General features: G+C 43.3%; 1 protein-coding gene across 1 annotated transcript in view; it reads right to left on the bottom strand.

Annotated features, from left to right (window-relative positions):
- LOC147634919 (putative serine/threonine-protein kinase At1g01540) overlaps positions 1–17820 on the bottom strand; it is a 47980-nt gene extending 30160 nt beyond the window's left edge. Inside the window, exons 1-3 of the mRNA XM_086804182.1 lie at positions 16387–17820; positions 16086–16190; positions 15711–15833 (exon numbers count right to left, since the gene is read on the bottom strand). Coding sequence (XP_086660308.1) covers positions 15711–15833; positions 16086–16190; positions 16387–17135 — 977 coding nt within the window. The 5' untranslated portion in view covers positions 17136–17820. The remainder of the gene's footprint in view (positions 1–15710; positions 15834–16085; positions 16191–16386) is intronic.
- Positions 17821–18495: the final 675 nt, after the last annotated feature.

Here is an 18495-nt window from a genome sequence, read left to right as displayed (position 1 = left end):
GGTTTACTGTACCAAAGAAAAATGGGACATTGCGCTTTATTCAAGACATGCAACCTGTAAACAAAGTCACAATCAGGAATGTGGGAGCAGGTCCAATTGTGGATGAGTTTGCAGAAGCATTTGCAGGGAAAGCTATATACTCTATGGGTGATCTGTATTCGGGATATGATCAGTTCCAGCTGGATATACAAAGCAGGGACTTGACCACAATGAGAACTCCTTTGGGATTAGTTAGGATGTGTACCTTACCACAGGGAGCCACTAATTCAGTGGCACATATGATGAATGGAATGAATAAAGTCTTACGAGACTTCATACCACAAAAAACTATGCCATTTCTGGATGATGTGCCAATAAAGGGCTGTGATGAGAAAGACAAAGATGAGGATTTGGATTCAAAAGGGTGCCGCAAGTTTGTGGCAAATCATATAAAGGATTGTGACATGATTCTATCCAGGCTTGAAGAGGTGAATCTTACTTTATCTGGGCAGAAATCAGTGTTTGGAGTTGATGAAGTGCTAATAGTGGGACATCTTTGTAGTACTAGTGGACGCCGTCCTTGTCCAGCCAAAATAGATGCAATACAAAGAATGAAAGAGACATGCATTAATGTTACAGAGCTGAGGAGATTTCTTGGAGCATGTGTCTTTTATGTTATTTGGATCCCACATTATGCACATGTAGCAGATCCTCTTTACCAACTTTTGAGGAAAAATCAAAAATTTCTGTGGAGTGCAGTACATATTAAAGCTATGCGGAAGCTGAAATATTTGCTCCAATCATCACCCATTTTGAGAAAGGCAGATTATGAGTGTGGCAGGCCTGTGATTGTTACAGTTGATACTAGTCCTACTGGGACAGGATGGGCAGTAGGGCAAGATGATGAGGATGATCATAGGTATGTAATTAGATTTGGAGCAAAGGTATTAAGCTTTCGGCAGCGAAAGTATCCACAGATCAAGAGAGAATTATGGGGGATAGTCACTGCTCTAAAATGTGAAAAAGAATATCTTATTGGGGCATCTGTACTTGTGGAGACTGATTGCTTGCCACTTCTTGGGATGATAGCAAGTTGTACCACTCCAGATATTGCTATGCTTAGGTGGATTGCTTATATCAAGTCACTAAATCCTGAGTTTGAGCATATTGCGGGAAAAGATAATCCAGTTGCAGATATGCTATCAAGAGCCAGGTATGAAGATGAAAAAGAGATGATTAGTGACATTGATGATGTGGGTACAAAGTTCTATACTACAGCATATGCAAAAGGGGATCATATTTGCCTATCAAATGCACTTGAGTCTTTTATTGAGGAAATATATGAAGGGGATTGGTTGCTTATTGGTCAATATTTGAGCACTCTGACAAGGCAAGAGAATTGGTCTGACTCAGAATTTAAGAGGATCCGCAGAAAAGCATATGGTTACTTTCTAAAGGATGGGTATCTCTGGAAGCATCCTAAACAGAGGAATGCTATGCCACAGAGAGTCATATGTGATAAAGAGACTCAAGGAAAGCTTGTGAAAGAATTCCATGAGAGTCTCTGGGCTGGGCATAGAAGTGTGTGGGCCACCTTTACCAAAATAAAGGAAAAATATTGGTGGAGAGGAATGTACAAGGATATTTCCCAATATGTGGAAACATGCATAGTATGCCAAATGTATTCAAATGTGCGGCATCGTGATGGCTTGCAACCAACCTACCCACCTGCCATGCACTACAAATGGGTAGTGGATCTAGTTACAATGCCTTTGGGAATTTGGCAGATGCGGTATATAGCACTTGCAAGAGAAGATTTGACAAATCAGGTAGAAGGGCGTGCTCTTAGAACAAAGAGTACGGAAACAGTATGCAAATTTCTCTTGGAAGATGTGATCTGCCGATATGGTTGTGTTGGAAAAATAACAGCTGATAGGGGTGAGCTAGATGTTGAAGAAGCAAGGGAATTCTTCTCTAGAATTGGTATCAAACTGTCTCTAACATGTGCTTACAATCCTGAGGGCAATGGGAAAAGTGAGCGAGGACATCCTCCAATCATTAAAGCTTTGGCTAAGGCATGCAGAGAAAGGATGAGAGAGTGGCCAAAGCTGCTACCATATGCCTTGTGGGCTAACCGTACAACTCATAGCTCAGTGACAGGATACATGCCTGCAGAATTAATGTATGGTCAGAAGCCAGTGATGCCAGTTGAAGAAGTAATTCTAACTTGGAATGTATTGCCCTGGGTGGAAGGATTGAGCAGAGATGACCTCCTTGCATTGCGAATAAGACAGTTGGAGAGGAGGCCTCAAGATGTAGAGCTTGCTAAAGCTCGCTTGAAAGATGCAAGGCTGAAAAATAAAGAAAGATTTGATAGTAGACACAGACTCCGGCCAAAACCTATTGAAGAAGGTGATTGGGTTCTAATGTATGATAGTAGCCTTAACAACCAGTTCACTGTTCAAAGAAAATTTGCAAAAAGATGGTTTGGCCCTTACATTGTTAAGCATGTGCATGGAAATGCCACGTATACTCTGTGTGAGCTTGATGGAACAGAAATAAAGAATCTTGTGGCTGGCAAAAGAATCAAGATATTTAAAAGAAGGCATGATAGTAATCCTTTTGATTCACAAGAGGTTCAGGATGAGGGGCTTGACAGTGGTAGTATGGATATGGTTGAAGAGGAAGAGGATGATCTTCCTGACAATGCAGAAGATGAAAACGACATCCAGCTATATGTAGATATTGATGATGGTTTGGCACATACCAGAGGATGTGCAGGTTTAGAGGGGGTGGATGTCGTGCCATGGCACGTCTATGATGTGAAACCGTGCATGTGAGTTCATCAAATACACATCCAGATGCATGGGGTTAAGTGCCATGACGAGTCATTATATGATGCCTGAGTATATATGTTCATATTGTATATGAGGTTCAATAAGACAAGCTGAGGCTGAGTCAGATTTAGGAGTTTTTTGTATATGAGTATGGAGGATGATGTTTTTGCTGTTACTCAGAGCTCATGGGCAAGTTAGAAGCATCCAGTTATATATGATGGCATGAGGGCATACCAATACACAAAGGAATCCATGTTGAAGTGTTTGAGGAAATTGTTGTGACCATTAGAAAGAAGGGAATATCATACCTAAAAGACAAGAATAGTGTGGTGAAAGATGGACTAGCGCTAAGGATATGCCTTGCAATGAGAATTCTAACCTTAATGCTAAGGTTAGAAGAAATATATAATGGGATATGCCTTGCAATGAGAATTCTAACCTTAATGCTAAGGTTAGAAGAAATATATAATGGGATATGCCTTGCAATGAGAATTCTAGCCTTAATGCTAAGGTTAGAAGAAACATATAATGGGTGGCAGCGTACGTGGAAAAGGGAAAACATTTCTCTTATTTAGAATTTTCTGGAACAAGCGCAGTATATTGTAAATGGAAAATCCGGACGAGTAGCTAAAAAAAAAGGTGGTATGCGCGACTTCTCCGCGGGAAGGAAATAGAAAAAGGACCGGAGGCTCACGGCGAAAACCAGAGTGAAAGGGAAAATATATGCAGCGTTGAGGAACAGCGTCATTTCTACCAGAGCTTTTAATCTTTTGAATATATAAACTGTGTGTGCTTTGTAGGTGCTAGAATTAGAGAGTAATTCTAGTACTACATAATGATGTAATTATTGGAAAAGCCGTTTTCAAAACCGACGGAAGCGATGCTGCTCGAGATGCTTCTCCTTCGCATAATCGGCGAGCAGCATGTGATTGGAAAAACAAATAAAGAAATCCACGTATGCAAATCGTCAGTTGAGTTTTTTTAGTTTATTTTATTCTCTTAAAAAATTACACTCACTCTATGTGAATGGAGAGAATCGAATATTCTATACATCAAAAAGAATTTGGAAATGAATAGAAGGATCTTGGGAAAAAGCTAAGAAATTCGGAGCTCGGAGATTTGTGAAAAATGCATTGAAGTTGAGGGTAATTTGCCTTACTTTCTACTCAAATGGATTTTGGAAATTATGAGTATGTCAAAGCTATGCCAAATGCTATATTTTGCTTGTGAGATGTTAGGATATTAAGGCAGGTTTTCAGGTGATAAAGTACATCTCGAAATAATGGTTTTGAGGGCACTGGATGTAATGGATGTAACTGGCCACATGTATATTGGAAAAATTGGAAGGCTTTGTTGTGCACACATGTGAATGGTTCAAAGGATTTCATGCAATTCTGTGCAATCATCTGGAGGAATTCAAGGATGTATTGAAACAAGTTGACACATGTATTTGTCATTGGAAACAGTGATGTTCAATACTCCTTGGGAAATTTTGTGCGTGAGACTCCTTGTTGGATTTGACATTCACTCTCACAGCTAGAAGTTTTGTACTTTCCTGGCTGTACCGCACACGTCACGACAACGTGCTGCTGCTGCCTCCAAGAGTTGGAGACGCTCCATGAGTAGCTGGTTCTGAGCTCTAAGAAGAGCTATGGTGTCTGCTGTAGGCGGAAGAACGAGGTCTCCTTCGGAGGAGACGTCTTCCGACTGATGAGTACTCTCTCCTGTAGACATGATGCTGAAGTCGATGGTCGTGCCGGAACGCAATCTAACCATCCAAGGATGCCCCCATGCTAGGATACGGTGTGTGTGGACTATCTGAATCTGAAACCAATGTGATATGCAGCGGAAGTCTTTGTATTGGAAGATCCTATCACACAATATGCTCACACCGTCTTCTCTATCCTGAGTTTCGTGAGTTTAGCAATCCACTTTAATACTTCAAACTTTAAAGAGATGAGAGAGAGAGATATGAGAACTGTACACCAGATTGGGTCCCGAATTACCCACTGAAGGGCCCCCTATCCCGATAACGAGATAGTATTTGCTTTATTACTTTAGAGAGAATGACTGTGGACTGTAGATAAGCCAAACGCAAGATCTCGGAGGATCTGAGAGCGGCTCATCTGTACACTGCTGTAGAAACACCTCAATGACTTGATCTCGAGCCTATGCACTCTTCCCAAGGGCATGAGGAAGGGCTGCACACCTAAGGCTCAAAGAAGAAGAAGGTGGACTGTTCTACACTATGTTAGAATGCTGAAAACACTTATGAATGCTGTGTTACCTTCACCAAATGACTGCTGCATGTGTGGATGATGCACAGAAGGCTGGACACTGATGCAAACAGCAGATTCAGGGCTGGAAACTGCTGTAGACTGAATCTTCAGGGCTGGAAACTGCTGTGGACAGAAACGCTGAAGTGTAGGGGTGCTGAGGAACTGAAACGCAGACCTGTAGGGCTGCTGGACTGCAAAACGCAGGTGTTCTGAAGCTGCTGGACAGAAACGCTGAGGTCCTGAGGCTGCTGGACAGAAACGCATGCATGTACTGCTGAATTGGAGACTGTAGAGGACTGAATCAGGGCTGCTTTGGTGCTGAAAACAGGCTGATTGGATGATGTTGAATAAATACTAATAAATATGGAAAAAATACCAGATAAATCCCAGTAAATTCCCTAAGGCTTCGGGGATGTTCTAAATGATGCACAGGCATATGAATGCATATTATGCAGGATGCAGAGTGCTTTCTGATGCAAACCCTAAGGCTTCTACTGACTCTACATGCATGAATGATTCTCTCCAAGTGGGTTAAGGGACTTGACTGACTGACTGACCCACTAAGGCTAAGGAATGACCTACGTAGCTCGTGCCTGACTTATCCTGGACTGAGGATGTACAATGGGGTCACGGCGTACGACAATTATCATCCTATTGGGTTCTAAAACTGTACAACTGCTGCACTTCTGATGATAAGCCATCTTGTCACCATGCACTGAGTGCAGAGTGCATGTGACAGGAAGCAAACAAGCACTAGAGTGTGCTGAGCAGAGAGTGCAAAAGAGAGAGAGATGTGGAGCAACTATGTTGAATATACTGAAATGATACAGTCCCAAGCAAGAGACGGGAAGTGTATCATAAGTGAGGGAGAAAAAAGAAAGACTAGACTATATGAAAAGTGAGAGGCCAGCCCACCTATTTATAGGTAAGAGGGGCTGGCCGACTGGACAAGATGAAGCTGGCCGACTCGGAAAAATGCATCCAGCATGGGAAAAATCCCAAAAAAATATACAAAAAGGGGTGGCTAGCCCACAATCAAGGGCCATGAAAAAGGGACTAAAAGGGACACCAAATATGGGCAAAAAACTGGGGATGAATGTGCTAACACCCCCTCTCAGCACCAAATGCTGAACATACTCCGAGAAGCCGAAGATGAGGAGCCAAGGAAGCCTGAGAAACCGGCTTGGTGAACAAATCTCTTGCATTCTCCCCTGAAGGACAATACTCCAAACGCAAATCCGCAGCAAGAACTAGTTCACGAACATAGTGATATTGTATCTCAATGTGTTTCGCATGAGCATGAAACATAGTGTTCTTGGCAATGGCGATGCAACTCATATTGTCACACCAAACAAAAGTAGATCCAGTAGGAGGACAGCCAAGCTCCTCCAATAATCTCCGCAACCAAATTGCCTCACATGCAACATAACAAACCGCACGATACTCCACCTTTGTAGAGGAAAGCGCCACAGTAGGCTGCTTTTTACTGCTCCATGAAATGGCTCCAGACCCAAGTGAAAAAACACAACCGGTGGTCGAACGCCGAGTATCTGGATCTCCATCCCAATTTGAATCAGACCATCCAAGAAGAGTGCATCCTTGGCCATAGAAGATGCCAAAGTCTAGAGTGCCACGCAAGTACCGAAGAACTCTGAGAGCACACCGCCAATGCTATTGACAGGGTTTGGATGAGAGGGAACTCAATAAGCTGACTGTGAAACACACGTCCAATCGGGAGTAGGTCATCCCAACCAAACAACCGACGAGAACCCAATACTGTCCCTGATCAATCCTTGGAGAAGCATCAAGAAGAGAAAGCTTCTCACTAGTATCCATAGGAGAAGATACTTGTTTGCATCCAATCATCTGAAATCTGTCAAGAATCTCATGTGTGTACTTCAGCTGAGAGAAGAAAATGCTCTTCGGGGTCTACCAAATCTCAAAACCAAGAAAATAATGCAGAAGGCCAAGATCCGTCATCTCAAACTCTTGTCTCCAGAGCATCCATGATTGAGCGGATCCTCACAGAATGAGGTCATCAACATAGACCACAATGATAACAATCAACCCTCTCTCAAGGAGGATATAAAGGTTTGAATCTGCATGAGAACGGCGCAAGCTGAGCTTTTGAAAGAACTCATCAATCCGCTAGTACCAAGCCCGCAGAGCTTGCTTCAGCCGGTACACCTTTGTTTGCCTGGAACAACAAATCCCAACGGCTGATCAACATAAACCCTCCTGTGTAAGCTCTCCATTCAGGAAAGCCGACTTGACGTCCATCTGGAATACGCGACATCTATAATGTCCTGCAAGAGTAAGAATGTTGCGAATGGTGGTCATCAGGGCCATCCGAGCGAAGGTCTCATCGAAGTCGACTCCAGGGCGCTGAGCATAACCCTTGGCAACCAACCTCGCCTTGTGCTTGTCCAAGATGCCATTAGCTCGAAACTTTGATTTGAAGATCCAGTGCACACCGATCACCTTACGCTGCAGTGGCCTAGGCACCAAAATCCAAGTGCCATTCCGTTCAATAGCATCCAAATCTCCCTGCATAGCACAACGCCAAGGCTCATGTGAAAGAGCCTCGTCCACAGAAGTGGGATAAGAAGGACCATGAATGATAGAGGACATAAGAGCATAGTTAACAAACATGTTGCCCTCGTGAATTTGTTTCCCTAAAACTCTGGAAGATCACTTGAGAGAACCAAATGGAGGAGCAGAAGGAAGCTCACGTAACCCAGAATCACGAACTGTCTGAAAATACCATCCAGGCACAGATCTGCTCGAACTCACTGGAGGAGGAGCAGAGTCATCATCATCTGACTAAGAATCCACAGTTGGAGGTGTAACAGAAGCGGAGGAGGAGGAGGAGGAGGAAGAAGAAGCTCACCACCCCCCTCTGAAGATGTAGGAGTCTCGTCGAACACCAGATCACAACTCAGAACTTTGTCGGCCTGTTGATCATATAGACGATATGCCTTGGACACAGTGATGTATCTGAGAAAAGTCATGCGCTGAGACTTCGAGTCCAACTTGGAGTGATGCTCCTTAGGCATATGTACATACGCCGAACAACCAAATACCCGGAAATGAACAACAGAGGGCTTCTCACCATGGAAAGCCTCATATGGAGTTTTATCTGAAAGGGCAGCAGTAGGAGACCTATTCTAAATGTAGACAGCAATAGAAGCCGCCTCAACCCAGAAACGAGGTAAGGAAGAATGCTCAAGCATAGCACGGGCCATCTCCATAATGTTCCTATTCTTCCTCTCTGCAACTCCATTCTGTGATGGAGTATATGTTGTAGTAAGCTGTCTCCAAATGCCATGAGCCTTGCAATATTGCTGAAACTCCTTGGATGTAAACTCACCCCCTCTGTCAAACCTGAGAGCCTTAACTGAGGAACCGGTCTCTTTGTCCACCTCAACTCTCCAATCACAGAAGTGTTGAAAAGCCTCATCCTTGGACTTCAGAAAGAAGACCCAAGTATATATGGAGAAGTCATCCACCATCACGAGCATGTACAACGCCTTACTCAAAGGCACACTACTCATAGGACTACATACGTCTGCATGAACAAGAGCAAGTGATGTCGAAGACCTGTGTGTCGCCTCCTTCGGAAAGGCGGCTCGGTATTGCTTCCCTTGTAAACAAGAGGAACAAACAGAAGATGGAGCCTTGATGGTCGGTAAACCCTCAACCAACCCATCCTTCGAAGCTCGTTGTAAAAGCTAATAGCTCAAATGGCCAAACCGAGCATGCCAAAGAGGAGAAGAAGAACCAGAAGAAGGCAAAGCGGTCAACTTGTAAAGACCACTATCTTGGACTCCCTGAGCCAAGATGCTACCAGTCTCCTTAACACGAATGGTAATCTCATAACGAGAGAAGATCACCTCCGCACCCTAAGCTATAAGAGCGCTCACTGAAGGTTAAATGCCAAATCGGGAATGTTCAGAACGTCAGAGAAGTACCTCTTATCCTCGGAGGAGCGGAAGATGGGGATGGTGCCATGTCCATGCACTAGCACGGAAGAAGAATCACCCAAAGTGATCTCACCTGTCCAGGCAGTGAAGTCCTCGAACCAATCTCGATGGGGTGTCATGTGAGCAGTAGCACTGCTATCCACAATCCACGACCGCAACTAAGAAGTCACAAGAGCAAGTATACGACAAGTACCTGCTAATAGAAGAATATCATCATCCTTCTTGGTCTGAGACACCGCTGTAGAGGAAGAGTTCTTTGCTTCTTCATCCTGCTTCTTCTTGTGACATTGGGGCGATTTATGACCCTTCTTGCCACAATAATGACACTCAATGTCCTTGTTTTTAGAAGATCTGCTTTTGTCTTTGTCTTTGTCTTTATCCTTGTCCTTATCCTTGGAGTTCTTGTCAAAACCCCCTTTCCCTTTCTTCTGTTGATTCTTCCCTTTATCTCGTGCAACCAAAGCTCCATCATAACCACCAGAGGTGCCAGTCCGCTCCGCAAAGCAAGACTCAATCTGCATAATGGAGGGGAGAACTTCCTCCCAAGTAACTGGAACAGAACGAGGAGAAGAAACAAGAGACTGAAAATAAGCATCAAACCTTCCTCGAAGCTTGGAGAGAAGTCGAATAGCCATATCCTCTGTAGAGATATCCTTGCCACAAACAACAAGCTCGTCTCGAAGATCTTTCATCTTCGAGATGAAAGCAGATAAAGATGGAAAAGCAAAAACTGACAAGTTCATAAGCTGCTTTTCCAAAGCCAAAATCCGTCTCGGAGACTTAATCTCATAAAGATCTGCAAATGCCTTCCAAACTTCATGTGCAGTGTCTACTGTACACACATGAGAGAGAACAGAATCCTGACAATTCAACATCAGAAATGAGAAAACACGACGATCATTTGCTTGCCAAATATCAATCTGTGCTTGGGTCACACCACCGGACGCAAGCGTGGGAGGGGTAGCATTGGCAGGTGTAACAAGCCAATCCCAGAGATCCACGCCACGCAAGGCTGATTTCACCTTCACCTTCACCTTCACCTTCCACAAAGTGTAGTTGGAACCATCCAACTTTGCAAACTCAGAGAACATATGAAGTGTAGTCGGGGCACCATCACAAGACCTTGAGCTCAATCTCAGAAAAATGCACAATCTTGGAAGGAGTGTCCACCACAGGTACCAAGGTTGCCACCAAAGCCAGAACCACCACAAGACTCCCTCTGCAATAGAGAATGTCCACTAAAGAGGAAAACGTAGCCAAAAGGGGCTGCAAACTTGAAAATACAGGCCGCCTAGTTCCACACTCCAAGAAGGGAAAAATGCTGATGAAAAAAAGCACCTTCAAGCTGTAAGCAGTGAAGCCAAAGTGAAGGGAAAGCGATCAGCAACAACTGTCTAGAAAATGCAGCATCCAGAGGGCTGCAAATCTGAGAAAAATGCAGAGGTGAATGGGCTGTAGATAGGGTACAATCTGGGGCAGCAGAGAGAATCACTGAACCAAGAGCGATGATACCATGAATGAGTGCACAGAGCGGACGCAAACAAGCACTAGAGTGTGGTGAGCAGAGAGTGCAAGAGAGAGAGAGATATGGAGCAACTATGCTGAATATACTGAAATGATAGTCCCAAGAAAGAGACGGGACGTGTCTCATAAGTGAGGGAGCAAAAAGAAAGACTAGACTTTAAATCAGGGTTAAACCACAAGATGTGCATAAGACTTCCCTTCATACAACCCAAAAGTAGTATGAAGGGAAGTCTTATGCACATCTTGTGGTATGGGGAAAATCCCAGAAAAATATACAAAAAGGGGTGGCCAGCCCAAAATCAAGGGCCATGAAAAAAGGACCAATAGCATAGTTGCAATGAAAAGCGTTTCATTCAGTTTAAATGGAACGAAAAGTTTCATACGAATGAAACATGTTTCATTCGTATCCACCTAGGAATTGTACAATATAAGCGTTTTTAACCCAGATTCTTTAGTTTTAACTTGAAAACATGTTTTAATGCGTAAATGATGCATGTTTAATATTGTTTTGTAGGAAAGGCAACATATTTTTTACATAGGGCTTGTAACCCCTTGTTTTGTATGAAACGTTTTTGAAACGTCTGGGATTTGAAAGAAACGTTTATGAAACATGTTTCATGAAACGCCTGGCAACTATGGACTCAACAGCACCTACCCACTGTAACTACTTGCCCACCACTTGCCAGCTCTCCCAGCTCATTGACGTCTTCAACCCACCACGCTTACGTCATCTCGGTACAACGCTGCCACTACATCTTCTACTTGCAAATCAACAATCTAAAATTTGGGGCTTTGCAAAGGTTGAGTCCTCCGCATCAAATTAAGGCCTAGGCAATATCCAAAATTTGGGGCTTTTCCAAATTGAAGCCTCCTCCATCAAATTGAAGTTCCTACAATGCCATGGAATAGTAGTGGCACGGAAACATCACTGAAAGAGGTCATTCTTCACCAACATCACTGAAAGAGGTCATTCTTCACCAACATACAAAGGAAAGTTTGTTAACTTTCAAGAAAATTTACTTTCCCTATTTTTGTGTTTGAGTCACGGGTTCTCTACTTGGGAATTCTCCCAAAAACTGAGTTAAATAATTCCTGTGTGCGTTTTTCATTTTGTAATGCCTTGTTTCTATAAAAGACTCTATCGTTCTCATCAAATCCCTACTTAGAGTAAGAGGGGTTGTTCTAGGTAGACTAATGTAGACACAGTCATGTGGTCAAGCTCTTATATCAAGGGTATTTAGGCTTAAGTGACAAATGTAAAAGCTATTGTTAATGTGTTGCATGGTGTGAAGAGTTATCATCCTTACCTACACTTCAATTCCATTCGACTTGGTAACTTTACCAAACTTAGTGCCTATGTCATAGCTCTTAGAAATTCTACACACAGTTTATCATTCGCTACACATGTCATAGCTCTTACTACCTATGTTATAGCTCTTAGTTATTCTACACACATAATTTATCATTCACTAATTTATCGCTACACATTCAAATCTTGCAAAAAGATAATGATTCTTAGATCGCTATAATTGTGTTGCTAAAAGACACTATTAGCCACAAGATTCCCATCTAATAACACGGTATACTATAGCAACTGTACTTCAAATTTTTCATTTGTGCATTGTGCTCTATGTCCTTCCTACCTTTTTTTTCCAAAGTTGCCTGCATATGCACCCTCTTGGATCTCTAACGGCTTGTTTTTGCACACTCTACGCAAGGGATTGGGTATATCTCCAGATAATGAAGCAAAGATTAAAGCAAGCACGCAAACATTGTCCCAAGCTCTTCTTTCACAGCTTCGGACCCTTTCCTATCATCAAAAAGATCAGTGATGTCTCCATGAAGCTTAAGCTTCCAGATTATTGAATGTTTTCCATGTTTCTTGGTTGAAGCCCTACATTGGTCCAGCTTTGGAGGATATTGCACATAAGCAACAACCGCACGTGGTAGACGAAGCCAATGTTATTGAGCCTAAACAAATTCTCCTCCACAAATGGAAGCACGGATCCGATCGAAGACAAAGACAGTTCTACAGACCACGGTACCCACGAAACCGTATGACTCGACGAAGAGTTCTTTCCAAAGTACCCCAACTCCTGGAGAGCTACTTGGAAGCCATGAACCTGCTACCAAGCTAAGCACGAGGAAATGTCACATGTACCCTGCACTGGAGTTCTATGTGACACTGGCTGTACATCAATGCAACATTTCTACATTAGGATTACCTTTTTAGGAACATTTTGTCGTATGCGGTGGCCCCATTGTGAGCCCCCGTCTACGACATGTCAAGCACGAGCTACGTAGGTCAATCTCCAAAGCCATAGAGCGTCTACATGTGTCGATCCTCTTACCCACTTGGAGAATTCATCAAATAGGTACATGTAGAGATCAACCCTAGCATTAGTGCATTAGCAAGCATCATAGGGGCATATGCACATGGGCCAGCCTATGGCCAGCCCATGAGGCACCCCATCATGGGGGTTGCCTTCCATATGGGTCTAAGAACCCCATGCCACCCTTCACAAAGCATGTCGATCATCATAAAACACCATGAATGGCATGGGTAGCCAGTCGCCAGGTAGTAGAAGCCTCCATACAACAGTCGGCCAGCATAAAGGACCAGCCTAGAAACATGCGCAGCATTTAATTCTAGAGCCTAGTAGATAGCATTTTTCTTGTCCTATAAACAGCCCGACAACACTAGAGTGAACTGACCAACAATAAAAATCATGTATAAGCATGCGCCTAGCCCACAGCATAAATCATTCTACACAAATCAGTCTACAAGAACTCCAAGAGCAATTATGTGTGCCTAGAGCCTCCGTCCTCTACTATAGTCCCAAGGCTTCCACGAAGATCCTCTTCAACATTCAGCAAACACATGTACATTCCTCAATTGTAGGTTTGCATAGTGGTCATTGAAGAGTTATTCAAGGTATCTTGGATAGCATATGGTTCAGCCTAAGTTCGTCTACTTCGTCCTTGTGTTGAGCAATCCTCAAGCATCATTCATACTCATTGGACAAAGTTCTCCGAAGAAATACAAGAAAATACTCTTGCTTGGGGGGGGGGGGGCGGGGGGGAGCTACAATGGGTAATTGAGACCCAATCTGGTGTTGACTCTCTATCTTCTCTCTCTCTTCTCTTATCCCTCAAAGTAAAGTGGATTGCATAGACTCAATCTGTCATCTTGTATGTGGCAGCAACTTCTTGCAAGATTAGTGTTATGTACCTAACACTAATCTTCAAAATCACCATGTCAGATCATGAGGAGAATCCTCAGCCCTAGGGGAATCAAGTTGAGTACAAGCAAGAAGAGGTAGAGGGAGTAGAGAAAGCTTACTTTGAGCAGCAGATGGTCTAGCTCATGTAATTATTAAGGAGTGCAAGAGGACCACTTGAGAAGCGAGCTCTTAACAATATGGGGGTTGAGGCAAATTGTCATGTGCACACACATTACATGCTAATCTCAGGACTAATCCTGGAGAGCCACCAGATAAAGCCTTATCAAAACCAAGGATTTGGAGCATATGATGCTGATTTGGCAAGGATTTGACTGTTGACATGGGGTGCTGTCGGCCAGAATATGCAGGTTTATATCCAGTCGGCTGCAGCAAATGAATAAAGTTGTCCAAGAAGCTGCCCAACCAGCAGTCGGCCAGTTTAGATGGTCATGTCCAGCCTATAAAAGGCTCTTTTGCTCATCGTTTTTTTATCATTCAGCCCTTTGTTGGCTGGGTCATAGAACTAGGAGTTTTTTTAGGTATTTTACTACATTTCCAAGGCAGCCCATGGCTGCAAGGATTTAGGTACCTTTTTGTACCATATGATATACTGAATTTCCAGCTCTCTCTCTCTCTCTCTAATCTCCCTTCTGTCTGCGTTTTTGCATCAGCATGTTCTAGATGGTGTTTAAGGCTGAAAGAAGACTCTTAGAGCTTCCGCATGTAACACAAACCTCAAGACTGGATGGGGGGATGCCTGTATATAAGAGCCCAACATCCGACCATTCCAACATTCATTCCAATCAGCATCGCTTGAGCAGAATTCGGTAGCCAGGAAGCTGTCAACCAAGTCCCATAACTAGGCAAGTATGGCCTGTCTGGGGCAGTTTGGACAGCGCAATACGCGCCCACAGGTGCTGGGTGCCCTAGACATGGATCAATAGTTGGGCACAATATGAACAAATAAAGGCCTTTTTGATGACTTTTTGGGATCATAAAAGCCCTAGCCGACCCAAGTGGGTTACGAAACTACGCGCGGTTCACGCAAAGAAGGCTGGCCAAGCCTACCCTGGACTAGGGCTCACAACGTGCAAGGTGCTCATCACTAACCAAAAACTTGTGCATAATTAGGTAAAGTAAGGTAATGTACGACGTCCACATGGCACCCAAATGTGGGGAGCACGTGATAGACAATCAAGCACAACCATTTCCTGCACCTTGATTGGATAACTGATGCAAAGGATATAAAAGTTGTGAAAAGCATCCAAGAATCAACTCAAGTATGTGACCTTTCCACAAAAATCTTGCAATGATCCTCGATACTTTAAAAAAATAAAAGTGTGTTCTTCCCTTTACAAAAGTCTTTTCACAAAGCTTCAGACCACCAACTCCATCAGGTATAGCACAGCCTCTGTGCTATGCCATTTACACTCACATCAAAAACTAAATGCACGTTTAAGTAATAAAGATGTCCACAAATAAGAAGAGAATGTGCACTTTCGTGGCATCATGTTTGAAGAAGCATGAGCGAGTAAACATAGTGGCAAATAACCTGTGCATTAAGAAAATTTCTACACAACATTAGAATATCCACAGTTACACGAATATAAAGAACGTTGCTATTATTGCTAGAAAGCTAGGCTCTGATAAAAACTGCAGCAAGTGTAAAGGTACACAAAGAAGAAGATATATTGCAGAAAGACAAAGACGCTGGTAAAAAGGGCACATTATAATTTATAGTTTGATTACCTGAGATACATAGTTAAAGCTTTGGTTCTACAGAATAAACGGCAAACCCTCAACAATGACATTGCATCAGAGATATGATAAAATGTGTGCACACAAGACATGTTTTCTTAGTAAGCCTACAAGAAGAAGAATTACCCTTTTGCAGTACCAAGAATAATCTTCATTCGTTTTTCCCAAGACAATGGAGGGTTATCTCCTAATGGTCCATGAAGCCACTGCTCCAGATTTCCATTGTCAATGTACTCATAAACAAGCATCCTGACAAATAAGAGGCATGACGTGCTCAAAATTTGTAAAAACATACAAACAATCCACTTTCAAACAAAGCAACTAATCCCATCTGCTGTTCACAAAGAGAACTTTTTGTAGATGTGAAGGGCGAAAATAATGAATGATAGTTTGACTACCACTCCCTTCATTCTAGCATTGAAAAAAAAAAAAAGAACACACGTTTTAAAAGGTGATTCCTGATTTTATGTCAAACTAAAAAAGGTTGAAAAACAATATTACCTTTGAGATCCCTCCATGCAGTACCCAATCAGGCGGACAAGATTCTTGTGCCTGACACGACCTATTGCCTCCACCTCTATCTTGAACTCCCTTTCTGCTTGCCCTCTGCAAAGTCCAAAGGTCTCTTGAACACCTCTCTAACAAAGGTTTAACATCAACATGTGGAAAAACAGACAGTCAACAAGCATTGTAATATACAATCCATGGTTTCAACTTCTATGTGCAGCGCTGTTTGCCGGTTAACATTAATAGATCATGGTAGAAAAGCAAAGCATAAGCATGAACGACAATATTGGCATGCCTGTTGTTCAAGAGGTTTTTCACTGCGATTCGAGTACCATCAGGCAACTGACCCAAGTAGACAATGCCATAACCACCCTCACCGAGCACATTTATATCAGAGAATGAGTCGGTTGCAGCCTCAAGCTCTCGAAGTGTATACCAATGACCCCAGCCAAGATGAGACACCTCAGGCACTGAAATACCTGTAGTTGATGGTGCCGAAGATGGAGAATCTGCAGAACGAGACTCTCCGCTAGCACTTGACCCTCTGTCATGGGAATGGTGATGGTGCCCCCTCCTCTCCCCTTCCACTACCCCCTTTTCCACAGGAGGCAAACGGACCCGATTAGCCATCTCCATCTTGACTTCTTCTTGTCTGGCAGCTTGCCTTGCTCTTTCAAGCCCTCTGCCTTCGAGTTCTTTCTCAGCTCTGTCGAGACTGCTCTCTTTCTGAAGAACTCTAACAACAACCTCTTTTTCCGTTTCTGTTCTATTTTGAAGGACGTTTCTTGCTGAGTGGCTGGAGCCATTTAAAACACGCTGCGGGATAGGCTGCCTCGAACGATCCCTAATGACATCTGTAGAAAGCCTAGGAGCCACAACGCCACGCTTCTGCTTCTCTGAGGACTTCTTCTTCGAGCTTAGCCAAAGCGACAGAAAGAAGAGAATCAGCACGATCAAAGCTCCGACTCCGATGCCGATAACGACCCAGAGTTTCAAGCCGAAAACGATCGTCTTCTTGGAAAGCTCGTTGTTCAGAAAATCCATTATCGGTGCAGAAATCCAGACCGGCTGAAGACCTAGGACTCCACGGCAAAGACTACATTGCCGAAGAAATCGATGCTACAGATCGAGAAGCACCACTAGAAAGCACCATCCTACACCTGAAAACTGCCTGGTTTTCCAAGCTGCGTTTCATTTGCTTGGCATATCCATGCGTACAGACAGGCATTCCTGGATTTCTAGCCTGCGCTGGCCATATCCATGCTTGCAGATCGAAAAAAGCACTAAGAAAGCACCGTTCTGCAAAAGGCAACAGTACCTGGTAAAGTCAGACTCTGTTCCAGTTCAAGGATTTGCTCTCGCCATAGCCTCTTTTAACACGCGAATCGCTGAGTTTGCACGATTCGGATCGAGATGTGTAGTTGAGATGCTTTTTTCGTTTGTGGAGGGAGAAGAAGAGGCTTCAAGGGAGCTTGGACTTCGCCATCGCTATGCTGGAAGAAGGTCGCTGTTGATCTACAGTGCGTGAGCTACAGGAGAGAGCATTCAGAAGACGCATCAGGGAGAAGGGGGGGGGGGGGTTGGTGGGGTAATCCCGAGTGGGGTAAAAAGCGAAGACGAGGAAAAACAGTAGTGAAGAGAGAGCAAAGCTGACAAATGTGAGCTGGAGCCTAGAGGCACGGGATCTCTGGTAACTGCCACCATGAAGAAGGCGGGCAGTGTTTGTAGCAATAAATCCCAATAGATATACATAATACTAATACTGTGCCACATTTTTTGAAATGCAAAAACCTGCCCAAGCCACGTGGCATTGACACATGGCATGGTCGCCTTTATGTGACTGTGTTTAAAGAGGGGTCTATGGTTGGAAAGGGGCGTCGCGATTGGTATTGAATTTGCATCGTCGGATTCTAAAGTGAACTACGGGTGAACTCAAGGTGAAGTAAGGTTAAATGAACTAAGGGTGAACTAAGATGAAAATTATCTGACAAAAAAATGAACTAGGAGTGAACTAGAGGAATAAACTTGAGGTGAACTAGGGAATTGAAAGATTAGTTTCTTAGCAGAATAAAGTTTTTTTGACAATCCTACGTTCTTGCTAGAAAGTATAGCATAGTGGTTAGACATTTCACAAAATGCAGGTTCTGAGAACTCGCAAGTAAACTCGGGGTGAACTAGGGAGACATTTTCTGACAAGAAAGTGAAAATACCAATATTTAAATTTAAAAACACTCTCCACAACCTGTTGGTGTGGAAAGTATAGCATAGTGGTTAGATGATGAAAACTTGAGCAACCGGTTCTGAGTTAGAATCCTCTTTTCCATTGAACTCAATCCCTTAAAAAAAATTTAAGTCCCAAAAATCTCCATGGCATACCCTGAGTTTACCCCCTCCTGAGTTCACC

The sequence above is a fragment of the Cibotium barometz genome, chromosome 10 (genome assembly GCF_041138505.1).
Source record: "Cibotium barometz isolate CiBa-2024 chromosome 10, ASM4113850v1, whole genome shotgun sequence".
In the NCBI taxonomy this organism is placed as follows: domain Eukaryota; kingdom Viridiplantae; phylum Streptophyta; class Polypodiopsida; order Cyatheales; family Cibotiaceae; genus Cibotium; species Cibotium barometz.
The sequence above is the reverse complement of the archived record's forward strand: the minus strand, read 5'-3'. Positions and strand labels throughout refer to the sequence as shown.